The sequence below is a fragment of the Stylophora pistillata genome, chromosome 5 (genome assembly GCF_964205215.1).
Source record: "Stylophora pistillata chromosome 5, jaStyPist1.2, whole genome shotgun sequence".
NCBI classification, from domain to species: domain Eukaryota; kingdom Metazoa; phylum Cnidaria; class Anthozoa; order Scleractinia; family Pocilloporidae; genus Stylophora; species Stylophora pistillata.
Window position 1 is genome coordinate 19,678,216 of NC_142523.1, and position 15,000 is coordinate 19,693,215.

The 15,000-nt window shown below is 38.1% G+C and overlaps 2 protein-coding genes across 3 annotated transcripts in view; one reads left to right on the top strand and one right to left on the bottom strand.

Moving 5' to 3' along the window:
• LOC111322440 (RNA-splicing ligase RtcB homolog) overlaps nt 1-9,902 on the bottom strand; it is a 16,818-nt gene extending 6,916 nt beyond the window's left edge. The window contains exons 1-10 of the mRNA XM_088761546.1: nt 9,744-9,902; nt 9,037-9,115; nt 8,874-8,941; nt 8,385-8,433; nt 8,099-8,149; nt 6,646-6,740; nt 5,810-5,871; nt 5,415-5,464; nt 1,874-1,980; nt 1,134-1,238 (exon numbers count right to left, since the gene is read on the bottom strand). Of these exons, the coding sequence (XP_088617672.1) occupies nt 1,134-1,238; nt 1,874-1,980; nt 5,415-5,464; nt 5,810-5,871; nt 6,646-6,740; nt 8,099-8,149; nt 8,385-8,433; nt 8,874-8,941; nt 9,037-9,115; nt 9,744-9,845 (768 nt within the window). The 5' untranslated portion in view covers nt 9,846-9,902. The remainder of the gene's footprint in view (nt 1-1,133; nt 1,239-1,873; nt 1,981-5,414; nt 5,465-5,809; nt 5,872-6,645; nt 6,741-8,098; nt 8,150-8,384; nt 8,434-8,873; nt 8,942-9,036; nt 9,116-9,743) is intronic.
• A 64-nt stretch (nt 9,903-9,966) lies between these two features.
• LOC111322403 (ATP-dependent RNA helicase DDX24) overlaps nt 9,967-15,000 on the top strand; it is a 15,513-nt gene continuing 10,479 nt past the window's right edge. The window contains exons 1-4 of one of the 2 annotated variants that reach the window (XM_088761544.1): nt 9,967-10,314; nt 12,966-13,149; nt 13,994-14,154; nt 14,893-15,000. The exon at nt 14,893-15,000 is cut by the window's right edge and continues 141 nt beyond it. In XM_088761544.1, coding sequence (XP_088617670.1) covers nt 10,117-10,314; nt 12,966-13,149; nt 13,994-14,154; nt 14,893-15,000 — 651 coding nt within the window. In that variant the 5' untranslated portion in view covers nt 9,967-10,116. The remainder of the gene's footprint in view (nt 10,315-12,965; nt 13,150-13,993; nt 14,155-14,892) is intronic. The other variant, XM_088761545.1, reaches the window with a different exon arrangement.

Genomic DNA, 15,000 nt, shown 5'->3' on the forward strand with positions numbered 1-15,000 from the left:
TTAAATATAAATGATAAAATCATTGCCAAGAGCGTTAGCAAAAAATAGCCGACCATAAACAAAAGAGTTCCGAGTGAGACCCTGCCGATGTTTTTGGAATTGGTGGTCGTTTTTTCATAGTAGCTGAGTGAGCAACAATTGGCAAAGACAGACAAACACAAGAATTGAGAGCTTATTATCCACCCAACCGAAATATGGCGTCCCATTTGAATCACCATTGTTCTGGACTTACTAGCCTCGTCTTCACGTGGAAACACTAAAGGATTATCACATGTGTGACAGGCTAGTAAGTCCAGAACTATGGCAATTCAACTTGGACGCCATATTTCGATTCGGTGTATTATCATAAGGTTTGAAACCTAACGAGGGAGACCTGGAAAAGACTTTTACTACACGCTCGAAACAAATCTCAAACCGCTTTATTTCACCCTTCAACTCCAAGAAGTGAATAACATGTAACTTCTCCCTATAATATCCGTCTATCATACACCGAGTAAGTAATGACAATCCTAAACTTCTCAGGAAGAACTTGTTACCTTGCTCTAACACCAAATTCTCGTAAATCTTCAGTTGCAAATGAGCATTTAACTGTTGTACATTTGAATTTATATTAAGGTACGTTACAAACTACGTGTTAGGGCTTACGTTATATTTGAATGTTACAAACGCGAAAGATGTAAATAGCACGCGCTTGACTAGATCAAAAAATAATTAAATAAATAAATAAATAATAGATTTAAATTAAAAGACCAAAGAACAACATAATTAAAATGAATAATTAATGATTAATTAATAATTATTTTTTTAATTATGTTGTTCCTTTGTCTTTTAATTTATTTTTAATATTTATTTATTTATTTATTTAATTATTTTTTGATCTAGTCAAGCGCGCGCTATTTACATTTTTCGCGTTTTTAACATTCAAATGTAACGTAAGCCCTGACACGTAGTTTGTAACGTACCTTAATATAAATTCAAATGTACCACAGTTAAATGCTCATTTGCAACTGAAGATGACATGAGAATGTCGAAACATGTCTTGTAAATTTAAACTCAAATTAACAAAGAAATGTGTAGTAGTTAGGGTGGAGAATTAACAATTAGTTCTTGGGAGTGAATGACTCTTAGTTTACCTGTCCAGGATGATCGACTCCCATCTTCTTTGCCGCATAGTTGTTGTATATTTCATCCACCACCTGGATTTCTGCATAGTGATTCCCGGCTCCAAGTGTGCCAAGCTAATCATTCCGAGAAGAAGATAAGCCATGAGAGTCACCCAGCTCAAAGAGTTTCTACAACTGACGCTCGAAACGGAGACCAATAATTGACATCATTAACTCAGTTGATAAAACCAAATTATCTTGTCATAACCTCCTCCATAACAGCAACACAGTTTCTTTAGAAACTTGCCCTTTTTACCCAGCTTAAAGACCAACCCAAAGAAGTTATCTGTCCGTTTGAGAACAATTTTGGTCGAAAGATGAAAGTGACCTTGCCGCCACTGGTCTACCCTCGCAACGCTCTGCGATTGGTGAAGAAATCTCGTGTCACCCTCCACTAAAACTAGTTGTCCCTGGGTAACTAGCCTTTCGTTCTAGATTCGCAGAGTTAGCTCATTTTTGCAACAAGTTCCTACTGTTTCATCGTGATATTTGACTTTAATCTACTTGTTTGTTGCGATTCGGTTAGGTGTGGTTACAAACGACTTCTAAAAGAAGAGCACTTTAAAATAGGTTGCAAAGAGTCTGTCAGTCAATTGTGTTACCATTGTTGCACAGTCACCGTTCGTATCTATGCGCCGGCTTGGATTTTTGAAATTAGGTAGAGCTACAAATGAAACTTATGCGCTTCTGTATTTACCACATGTATTTACCTGTGGCAAGCCTCGTTTCTTTGCTCTTGCACTGACTTTTCCTGGGTCAGCCTGCAGCATTCGTCCATACTCTTCACAGTGCTCCTTATCCTCAGCCCATGCATAGCCTGGGTAATAACAGAGATGACACACAAATCAAAAAACCTTATCCTCAGCCCATGCATAGCCTGGGTAATAACAGAGATGACACACAAATCAAAAAACCTTATCCTCAGCCCATGCATAGCCTGGGTAATAACAGAGATGACACACAAATCAAAAAACCTTCTCCTCAGCCCATGCATAGCCTGGGTAATAACAGAGATGACACACAAATCAAAAAACCTTCTCCTTAGCCCATGCATAGCCTGGGTAATAACAGAGATGACACACAAATCAAAAAACCTTCTCCTTAGCCCATGCATAGCCTGGGTAATAACAGAGATGACACACAAATCAAAAAACCTTCTCCTCAGCCCATGCATAGCCTGGGTAATAACAGAGATGACACACAAATCAAAAAACCTTATCCTCAGCCCATGCATAGCCTGGGTAATAACAGAGATGACACACAAATCAAAAAACCTTCTCCTCAGCCCATGCATAGCCTGGGTAATAACAGAGATGACACACAAATCAAAAAACCTTATCCTCAGCCCATGCATAGCCTGGGTAATAACAGAGATGACACACAAATCAAAAAACCTTCTCCTCAGCCCATGCATAGCCTGGGTAATAACAGAGATGACACACAAATCAAAAAACCTTATCCTCAGCCCATGCATAGCCTGGGTAATAACAGAGATGACACACAAATCAAAAAACCTTCTCCTCAGCCCATGCATAGCCTGGGTAATAACAGAGATGACACACAAATCAAAAAACCTTCTCCTCAGCCCATGCATAGCCTGGGTAATAACAGAGATGACACACAAATCAAAAAACCTTATCCTCAGCCCATGCATAGCCTGGGTAATAACAGAGATGACACACAAATCAAAAAACCTTATCCTCAGCCCATGCATAGCCTGGGTAATAACAGAGATGACACACAAATCAAAAAACCTTCTCCTTAGCCCATGCATAGCCTGGGTAATAACAGAGATGACACACAAATCAAAAAACCTTCTCCTCAGCCCATGCATAGCCTGGGTAATAACAGAGATGACACACAAATCAAAAAACCTTCTCCTTAGCCCATGCATAGCCTGGGTAATAACAGGGATGACACACAAATCAAAAAACCTTCTCCTCAGCCCATGCATAGCCTGGGTAATAACAGAGATGACACACAAATCAAAAAACCTTCTCCTCAGCCCATGCATAGCCTGGGTAATAACAGAGATGACACACAAATCAAAAAACCTTCTCCTCAGCCCATGCATAGCCTGGGTAATAACAGAGATGACACACAAATAAAAAAAAAAACCTTATCCTCAGCCCATGCATAGCCTGGGTAATAACAGAGATGACACACAAATCAAAAAACCTTCTCCTTAGCCCATGCATAGCCTGGGTAATAACAGAGATGACACACAAATCAAAAAACCTTCTCCTCAGCCCATGCATAGCCTGGGTAATAACAGAGATGACACACAAATCAAAAAACCTTCTCCTCAGCCCATGCATAGCCTGGGTAATAACAGAGATGACACACAAATCAAAAAACCTTCTCCTCAGCCCATGCATAGCCTGGGTAATAACAGAGATGACACACAAATCAAAAAACCTTCTCCTCAGCCCATGCATAGCCTGGGTAATAACAGAGATGACACACAAATAAAAAAACCTTATCCTCAGCCCATGCATAGCCTGGGTAATAACAGAGATGACACACAAATCAAAAAACCTTCTCCTCAGCCCATGCATAGCCTGGGTAATAACAGAGATGACACACAAATAAAAAAACCTTATCCTCAGCCCATGCATAGCCTGGGTAATAACAGAGATGACACACAAATAAAAAAACCTTCTCCTCAGCCCATGCATAGCCTGGGTAATAACAGAGATGACACACAAATCAAAAAACCTTCTCCTTAGCCCATGCATAGCCTGGGTAATAACAGAGATGACACACAAATCAAAAAACCTTCTCCTCAGCCCATGCATAGCCTGGGTAATAACAGAGATGACACACAAATCAAAAAACCTTCTCCTCAGCCCATGCATAGCCTGGGTAATAACAGAGATGACACACAAATCAAAAAACCTTCTCCTTAGCCCATGCATAGCCTGGGTAATAACAGAGATGACACACAAATCAAAAAACCTTCTCCTCAGCCCATGCATAGCCTGGGTAATAACAGAGATGACACACAAATCAAAAAACCTTCTCCTCAGCCCATGCATAGCCTGGGTAATAACAGAGATGACACACAAATCAAAAAACCTTATCTTCAGCCCATGCATAGCCTGGGTAATAACAGAGATGACACAAATCAAAAAACCTTCTCCTCAGCCCATGCATAGCCTGGGTAATAACAGAGATGACACACAAATCAAAAAACCTTATCCTCAGCCCATGCATAGCCTGGGTAATAACAGAGATGACACACAAATAAAAAAACCTTCTCCTCAGCCCATGCATAGCCTGGGTAATAACAGAGATGACACACAAATCAAAAAACCTTCTCCTCAGCCCATGCATAGCCTGGGTAATAACAGAGATGACACACAAATCAAAAAACCTTATCTTCAGCCCATGCATAGCCTGGGTAATAACAGAGATGACACAAATCAAAAAACCTTCTCCTTAGCCCATGCATAGCCTGGGTAATAACAGAGATGACACACAAATCAAAAAACCTTCTCCTCAGCCCATGCATAGCCTGGGTAATAACAGAGATGACACACAAATCAAAAAACCTTATCCTCAGCCCATGCATAGCCTGGGTAATAACAGAGATGACACACAAATCAAAAAACCTTCTCCTTAGCCCATGCATAGCCTGGGTAATAACAGAGATGACACACAAATCAAAAAACCTTCTCCTCAGCCCATGCATAGCCTGGGTAATAACAGAGATGACACACAAATCAAAAAACCTTCTCCTCAGCCCATGCATAGCCTGGGTAATAACAGAGATGACACACAAATCAAAAAACCTTATCCTCAGCCCATGCATAGCCTGGGTAATAACAGAGATGACACACAAATCAAAAAACCTTCTCCTCAGCCCATGCATAGCCTGGGTAATAACAGAGATGACACAAATCAAAAAACCTTCGGAAGGACATCAGTGACACCTTAAATATGACCGTTATGATTTTCGACCTCTAATTTTTCTCACCTTAATACCAACACTAACCTCTGTGTAGAGCCAAATTCGCCTTAATTTAATATTCTTTCAAAAAATAATAATTCTTAATTGAGATCGTTTATGTACATATAATATTTCCTGGTTCCTTTTTCAATATTCTCCAATTCTTGTCTAACTCTTTCCAATAAAAGCAGGTCACAGAATCGTCGTTGTTTTGTTTTTGCTCTCTGAGCACTTCCTATCTCACCATTACTCAAATCATATTTTGAATAAACCAAAAGGAAATGTAGGAAATGGCCAACCTTCTCTTAAGGACCAATCCATCCCCATTGAGAGAGCTTCCTCCAGATCTCTGTTGGAGAAAAATAATAATGATAAAAAAAATAAACATGATGGACCCAAGATGTCATCAACCTTTAACCCCCATGAGTGACCAATTCAGAATTTCTCTCTACCATATCAATTCAACATCAAGCAGACAAGTGACAAGAATAAAGGAAATTATCAATTGAGGGATGGTATTGGCTGATCCAATACCAAGTTCTTATAACTATCATTATAAGAATTGTGTGGCAGACAGTAAGAAGAATAAATTAATGAAGACATCTTGGTAGTAAAAGTGTTAACTGCTGAACAAGTGTCAGAATAAAACAGCTTTGATGGAGGAGTTGAGCAGCAGATGGAAACTTCAGCTTACTTTGCACCCATGGGAATAACACCTTTTGAGCCAACACCAACAGGGATATGATCGAAAAGTGACTGAAATGAGAGGAAACAAAAAGAAAAATTTGTTATAGAATCTTGCAATAAGTTATGTTTATTTCTGAAATAATGCACATTTAAAATTGCTGCATAATTGAATGAGAAATGTGAAACAGTTATCATAAATTTATTGCTGGTTTTGAAATGTTTCAGATAACTCAGGTCCACTGAACTCATGATATCAAAGGTGCAGTGTGTATACATACACATGTGGAAATGCATCCAGCCTGGAGCAAACCAGTCTGAAGGGCAGGCAGAATTATTTAGAAAAGCCAGTGCTAAATATTTTATAGCAAAAACTATATTCTGGATTCTGGGGAAACTGGGGAGAGAAAGAAATCTGTACCAAGGGGGTGGGTGAAAGTCAAAGGAAAGAGGAAGGGAGGAGTTGGGGCAATAGAGTATTTTGCTGGTTGCTTGTTCTCAATGAAACCATTTCAACTAATCAAGCATTGGATGTTGTCCTCGAGTAGCATGGTGTTAAAAAGTCAGACATGTACATCAAATAAGGCCCAACATTTCAACTAACTTTTATTTTAAATCGTAGCCTGATGAAGACATATTTACTGTGGTGTACTTTACCCTGTCAGGGTTCAACACTGGCAGTAGCCAACTAGCCATACAATAGAAGAAATTCAGTTTTGGCCAGTGGTTTTCAATTTCCAATAGCCAGTTGAGCTAGTAAACTAAAGTAAAAAAGTTGTAACATCTAAGTTGTCACAAGCCACTTGGCTAGTAAGTTGAAAAGTTAGTGCAGAGCCCTGCCTGTACCTGAGCTAATTGTTCTTTGACAGGCTGAACGTCCCTTTCATCAAGGTTTGTCCTCAGCAGTCGCACTCCACAGTTGATATCAAAGCCAACACCACCTAACACAAATGGTCTTTTATGAGTGTTTCTTATGATTGTAAACGACAAAAACATCTTTAAAAACATTAATTTAGATAGGAGATTTATTCTGAGGTTTACAATCATACAATTAAGAAAAAATATATCAATAGAACAACAAGCTGTCAAAAGCTTTGTGGTCACTTTGTGAGAGCTTTACACAACTTTTGTGTAAACTAAAAACATAACAAAGAAATGGTTAGTGTGTGTCATCAATATCTTGTATGACACGTAAATATAAAATGATCACTTCAGGTCAGACTTGCAAAATAGGGTAAAATATTGTACCACAACTACTCTGTGCTTATTTCACTGCCTTGCAATTTAATAATCAATAAATGTGTTAACATTACGACTTCAACACGGACAAAGTGTATAATTCATTAAGTATTCCACTTTTAATCGACACATGCGCAATGAGGCGCTAGAATTCTCAAGAGATACTGGACACCCTTTATTATCCTAGCAACTGATTGTAGATTCATCAAAACAAGTTGAAACCTGTTGTGATCGTCTAAGCGAAAAGACAGTTGACGAAAAATGAGATATCACTTCCAAAAACTGTTGGCTTCAAAGCTGAAGCAGTCAATGAAGGAGGAGTTTGGTGTGCATACACTGTTAAAGAGGTGAATGATAATTTCGCGATCGTATCCTTTGACAGCTGGAATATGGAGTGGAATCACCGCGTCTGTGATCCACGAGAGATCACAGATCGAACAGTCAGTTTGTTTCTATACGTTCGGCTACAAGAACAAAATGGAATTGTGCTCTAAATCAAGACAAACGGTACAAGATATCGAAATAAAAAAGACCAGTAAATAAGCACCCCTTACCTACATAAAATTCCTTCAGTGAACAATGTCTTCGCTTTAGGAAGACTGACTTTTAGTTCTAAATAGCACCAAAGCTTTTGTAAATAAAAAGCTCAAATTACGTTTCGCTTTCAGTTCAGGCGTGAATTTGCATAATCTTTCATGGACGAAATCTTTGTGAGTTTCAAAGATCAAAACCATTTACTAAACTGCTCGTTGAACTGTAGCACGCTTCCACTTAGCAAACAAAGCTTTCCAGATTTAGTGTGGTTTGCTTCGAATTTTGCGATCTATCCTTAGTTTCTCCGACCGCATCCAAACTGGTTTTACTACACAGCTTCCATCAAAGACCCCCGGTGAAATCTGACGTAAAATACGTTACGCATTACTAGGTAACAGAGCTCGTGTATATGCACGAATCCCACTTGAGTGGGGTTTGCAGAATTACACACTTTATCCGTGCTGAAGTCGTCATGCTGCCATTTTTTTAATTCATTCCTTTAGTAAAACCCTTTCTTGAACTTTACCAGGAGAAACAACTGCTTCTGGAAGAGACATGTCAAATGCTGCCATATTCCCTACAAAAAGAAAAAAAATAGTCTTGTTCAAAAGTGACTGGCTGAAAAGCCCTGGCAAGGGAGCTTCAATGAAATGTATGCAAATGTATGTACTTATCAAATTACTTTGCAACTACTTTTTTTTTTTTGAAAGATAAGCATCTCTTTACTAAATTTAGCAACTTGCCTCTCAAGAATCACATAGATGCAAATAAATCAAATTGAATCTATTACAAACATGTGAATTGTAACATACCTATAGCAAACCCATAGCCGGAATGAACATCTGGTAGTCCAACTGATTTCTAAGACACAATGAAAAAAAAATATGAGTAAACATTTAAGAGGAGAAATGGAGATGCATGATCTTTTTAGTTGTTTGGTGATATTGTTTTGGCATGTTATCAAAATTAATATTTTTCTTCTAAAAGGAAGTGATAAAAACAATGTCCAGATTGACATTGTCATTCATGAAGTCTGATTAAAGAGATAACAAGTTTTTCTAGAGATGAATGTTATTGCTGTTAAAAATACTTCTCTTCAGGACTTCTTTAGCCTAGAAAAAATATAGTATATTTAACTTTTCCCAAGAGAGATGTAAGGATAATTATAAGTATTCTGTGAACACAATTTCAGTATTTTTTACTGTCTTGGAGGGAAATAAAATTTTACCACAGAGAAAGCTCTGTGAACTGAAATTCTGAAATAATTAAATGACTGGAAAAAAAGTAATGATCATTCTTACACCAACAATTCCAGGTAAAGCTGCAACATTTGCAATCTGCTTTACACCAGGAAGGAAACCACCAATACCTGTCCGGGAATTTAATTTAATTGTATAAAAGGATTAAGACAAACGTGGCAAATTCAACAATAATATTATACTCCAAATGTTGAGAGTAATGTACCTTGAGTTCCAGCCCAGTGTTTCAGCTCATCAAACATCAGCTTTTCAAGTAAATCATTTATATAGAAGATACCTTCAACCTTCAGAAGAAAAAAAGAGAAAAAAAAATCCTTTAAAATTTTAGAACTGAATAGCTTGCAACGTACACCTCCACTCTTCTGTCTGAAACAGTATGTAGGAATGTCCCTGATACTAATCAATTAGGATATTCTTGCATTAACAATTTCCAAAAAGATGCAACTCTGGGAATAATATAATATAATAAATAAGAGGGTTAGGGGTGATGATGAATATGATTATGGTTTGATGGAAGTATAATTATTAATTTGTCCAATTGTTTGTTCCCGTCTTAATTTTCCTCAATGATGCAGCAAATTTGACGGTTTGGAAACAAACAGGATACCAAATAAAAGAAGAAGAAAAGAAATTACCTGACACGAGAGACGTGGTGGGGTACGGGTAGGGTTTTAATTGTAGAGTGGGGGGAGGAGGCAGGAAGTTGGGAAAAAAAGTCTGGTTGTGCCTTAAGACTTATTTCAAAGAAGAAATGAATATGACGGATATGGTAGGCGTAAGGGCATTTATTTTGATGAACATAGTTTATCCTCGACCTTCTCTCGTATAACAGAGTTGGACGTGTATTTTTGCGCGAAACGCTACGCAACCAGCCGGAGTTAGGCCTCCGTTATTGAGCGCGCGTTCACTTACCTTCATATTTGGGACAAAGCCTTTTCTAATAAGAAACGAGTTTCCGTTTAAGCGCTCAATATAAGAGCACTCCTCTTTGAATGTACGGTGTTCTTTAGCCATGTCTGTCTTTTCATTCAAGTTTTTTACAAAAAATTCAGCTGACTAAGTTAATACTAGTCTTCAATAACTCAGCGGATGACTCCCATTAGGATTAGGCGCAGTAAAATTTCTGATCCAGTCCTTCTCTGGCAATTAATCTATCATGGCGGACGACGTGAGAGAATGCGGTTTCATTCCACGGGGGTGTTAGTTTTATTACTAATTTTGCTGTTTTTTAAAAGAGTGTTTGCATACAGTGTCTTGTTTAAAGCTCCTTGCTCAGTTTTCCATCATGGCAGAGAAGAATTCGAAAGGTAAGAAGCGAAAATGGGAACCAGTAGTATTGGACGATCCTTCGTTCTTTGCGGGCGAAATGGACGGATTTGTTTCCCTTGAAGTCATGGAGGACTATGATTTAGAAGAACTAACAGGAATTGGTGCAGGTGGACCAGTTCGGAAGAAGAAAGTAAAAGAACAGCCGCTGCAGAAGGTGAATTGCTTTAAGTGCTCTCAACATTCAACTTGATTAATTTCAAAAGATAAGATTCATAATTTTTGAGCGCATGGTAAAATTGCCCTAATGTGATTTAATTTTTGGTATGGAGTTACTGTAGTCTGGGCTCAGGAATAGGGGAAAAATTTGTATTAAATCCCATCTATAATTATTGAATTTAATAAAGGGGAGAATATACTTCAAAAGTCATGGATTAGGTCTCATAAGCATCAGCCATTCTTAGAAAATATGTGACCTCTCACGTGAAAATGTTCCTAATGGTAGCCGTTCGAACAGTAAACGGAACGGCAAGCAAACAGGTGACGAACGGCTTTCCAAGCCGTTTGAAACAGATACTGTGAACAGATGAACGGCTAATTAAAATTTTCGAACGGATGAGGTCAAACGGATGAACGGCTAGTGAAAATTTTCAAATGGACAAGGTCGAACAGATGAACAGCTAATTAAAATTTTCGAACGGATGAACGGCCTATTAAAATTTTGGAACGGATGAGGTCAAACGGATGAACGGCTAATGAAAATTATCGAAGGGATGAACGGCTAATTTTTCGAACACTGCTAGATGAGCCTCACAGATGAGATCGAATGGATAAACAGCCAAGCGGTCGAACAAGTGATGGCCTGTAGAAATTATTTGAACAGATGGTTTCATCAAAACGAATGCCGACACGGGTGTCCCAAGCTCTTGTCTTGAGCCAAAGCAAAGGATTATTTCATGAAAGCGTCACGCATTGGGTGACGCGGTGTTAAGTAACGCGAGGTATTTGACACAATCTGTGAAAAGATAACTTGAAATGAGTCGAAACTCAATCGTTTGGATAACTTGACTTCGCTTTTGGCGCCTTCAAATGGATTATAATTAATATTTTTATCATTGAATTCAACGGATTAAGATAAGGTACAACCAAGGAACTTGCATGCGAAAAGCATAGTACTCAACTTCAATTCGGGTTTAAATTTCCATAATCCCAGCTTCCCTGTCACTCCGTCAAAAATGTGTTGCCTTGGTAACTGCGAACAAGTTGTGTCAATTACCGCCATTTCACACAATCACAAAATGGAGAATTCAATGAGAGAAGATATGGATTGCGATCACACCGAAAATGTTTCTACCATCGTTGCTAAAGTGCGAAGTGAACGGCTGATAAATTTTCTTGAACGGATAGCTTGAACCGTTCGAACGGATGATGAATATTCAAGAACGGATAGCTGGAGGCGTTCGAACGGATTATGAATATTCAAGAACAGATAGCTAGAGACGTTTGAACGGATGATGAAGTTTCTTAAACGGATGGCTTGAACTGTTCAAACGGATGATGAATATTCAAGAACGGATAGCTAGAGGCGTTCAAACGGCATGCCGATCCAGTCGAACGGCCGATGAACGGCTGGTGAACAGCTATCCGTTTAAAAACGGCTAACCGTTCGGTACGTTTTCCCTTGAGAGGTCACATATTTTATGCAGCTGTACATGTATGTTTCGACAAAATTAAGACAACTGCCAGTTCAAAAAAGGCAGCAACACTCTCCATAAGAACTACATTATGGAAATATGTAAAGTGATCAAAAACATGTTGAGTGCAGTTTGGTCCAACTCAGCACTTTGAGATTTTTCAAAGACTACAAACTGCACTGGCACAAGGACTCATGCATGTTTTTTTTCAGTCTTTTCAGTTACAGTTGTACAGTGCTTTCAATAAGCACCGACGGCCGACAAAAAGCGTCAGCTACTTCGCTCAGAGAAGTCGGCTACATTTTCCCTAAATTTAAATAATTAAAGAAAGATTCTTTGAAAACTAAATTAAAATTCATTTTGATGGGCTTGTATGAACTTTTAACCTAAATTTCAAAATTAAATAATTATCAAAAGATCGGACGTGACTCGTTGGTCACACCACTAGACTCGTTTTGGGATGGTGTTAGGACGCAAGAGATCTACGAAAAAATTAACTGCGTGCAAAGTATGTAATTCTATATAATCTAATTACTGTCATTTGTTTATCGTGTTCAGGAGTTCGTTGTGGCCTGATAAATCGAACCTTGAATGAAAGCTGCATTTTCTTGAATAACAACCTGATCTGCATGTTTCATGGTATTACAAAAAGAACAGAACGAAAACAAATTGGATGCTAATTTAAGCGTTTTATCATTTTTTCCACTCATATTTGAAGTCTGAGTTAAAAGCTGCAGCTAATTGATTTTATCATGGTTTCTGGCACCTGTCTGGTGGGTGTCCTGGTGGGTAGGCAGAGATGCTTGGAATATTTTTCACCCGCAAACTGTTTATGGGTTCACGGGAAAAAAACAAAGACAAATGGAAGAAAGATTAAAAATGCATCTGGACGCTTTCTTACCGGTAGTAAGTGATTCTGTTTAGCTCCATTGTTTTTAGTGACAATGATCTTAAACTTCCAGGAAATGCATGCAAACTTCCATTGTCAGCTTATTAGTATTGTAAAAATTAAAAGAATGTTACTGTTGATAGGGAGTTTTCCTTCATCTTTTGCACTCAATTTGGTCTCCAGAACTCCAGAAATGGCATTTCAGAGCTTCCAGATGTCAAAATTTTCTTGGACAGGGGCAAACAAATAAATAACAGCTGTTTTATTTTGATTTCAAATTTTCAGGATAATGACAAACAAACAGATACCACACTATCTACACAGCTTGAAAAAGGCAAAAAGAAGGACCAGCAGACAAAGAAGAAAAAGAAGAGAAAAAAGAAAAATAAAGCCCAAAGTAAAGACCAGTCAGAAGAGCAAAACAAAATGGAAATACTTACTGACAATAGAATGGTGGGAGATCCTCAAGGTAACCTCTTATTGCAGAAAATGGATGGAAAGCACATAAAACAAAGTTCAATTTCACTCTAACAATTGATCATGAGTAACGATATACTATTGATAGAAGAATCAGCACAAATTATGGGTAATGATAATAGTGTGTTCACAAAGATGTAATTCCTCTAAAATATATCAATTTAAAAATAGGTTTAATTGTTATATTATCATTATATGTTGTTTATTTATTTAGATTATAAAACTTTGCTAACGTATTCCATATCCATGTTGGTACAACAACTGTAGAACAGTGATACTCCCCACTGACTCTATGAGGTTAAGACAGGGCTAAAAATTGACGGTCGCACGGTCGCCAGTGGCGAGTTAAAACTGACTAGGGCGACCAAAAGTTTAAGTTTGATCGCCCGATGGGCGACTACATGTACAATCTCGAAAAGCTGTAATGCAATGTAAATTATGAGAAGTACAAAGTTAAAAATAAAACCCAATATGTAGTTTAATCGGACTACCTTTCTCTTCGTTTTTTGCCTGGACTCTAACATCGTCCATTTTAGTAAATTTTTAGTTTTGAAGTGGAAATTCCGAGCCGTTTTCACCCGGGTGTTTTCACGAGCGATCCACATTCAAGGCGCCATTTTGGAATTGCCACGTGACTCTCCCCCAGACTTCCGTGCGGGATGGTTTCGAAACACATGTTTTCGCTTTTCGAACATACTTCTTTTTGGGATGGGCGACTAAGAATTCAAGTTAACTGGCCCAACTGGCCACCAAGCACTGGAGTTAATTTTTAGCCCTGTTAAGATACAATTACATTCTGAGGCTAAATCATTAATTTTGTATGTACTAAACTTCAGGACCCATGTCAGATATGAGTGCTTGGGAAGTCCTCGGTGTTTCAAAAGAACTTCAAAGAGGACTCAGTGAGCAAAGTTTTACTACACCAACTCCTATTCAGACACTCTCCCTTCCACCTGCAATATTCCACCACAGGGACATCATCGGTGCGGCAGAAACAGTGAGTTGAATCAAGACAGTAAAATTGGTGGAAGTCTCTATTGTTAAGCCCATTGTTTATTTACATACCTGTAGTTCAACAAGTTTTTTTGAGATTTTTTTTTTCTTTTCTTTGAGAGAGGAAAAAAACTATCTTCTCCAACATGTACTTACCATGATGTGCACCAAGCTCATTTAGGAGCAAGAAGAATTTCCCACACAATATAGCAAACAGTTTCTGTTAGGGCTGGCCTCTGACCCATAATTTTGATTCATTACAATACTAACATAAGTGAGTGTTGAGTCATTCTAAGTATGAGTTTTGTAAAGGCACGGTTTAAGAGAGCTGTTTAAGTGGAAGAGTATTTGTACCTCTTGAGAGAGCTCTGACTGACTGACTGACTGAGGGTTAAATTTTGCACTCTTAGGAACTGATTTCAATTAATAGTTCTTCCTTTGTCATGTACGTGTAATATTATATCTTTCCACAATTAGTTGAGAGAATATTCTGTATACAATGATGACATGCTTTACAATGTACATGTATATGGCATTGTCAAGATAACTTGTCTCTTCAGCTTATACATTTCTTAGTTCATACATGTATAACCTTGGCTGGATAAAATAATTTACTGAAATTGTCTAAGTATAGAAGTTATGATTAAATCTTTTGGGTGGAGTTTAGAGTTTAGCAATGGCAGGAATATGAGAAAGATGTCATGTAAGCATATTTAAACAACATATTTTTTGTATTTACTAGGGTTCAGGTAAAACCTTAGCCTTTGGGATTCCAATCCTCACTCACATCCTTGGCCACAATACCAGGCAAGAAGCTGGTGAAACTACAGAAAATACTGACAGAAATATT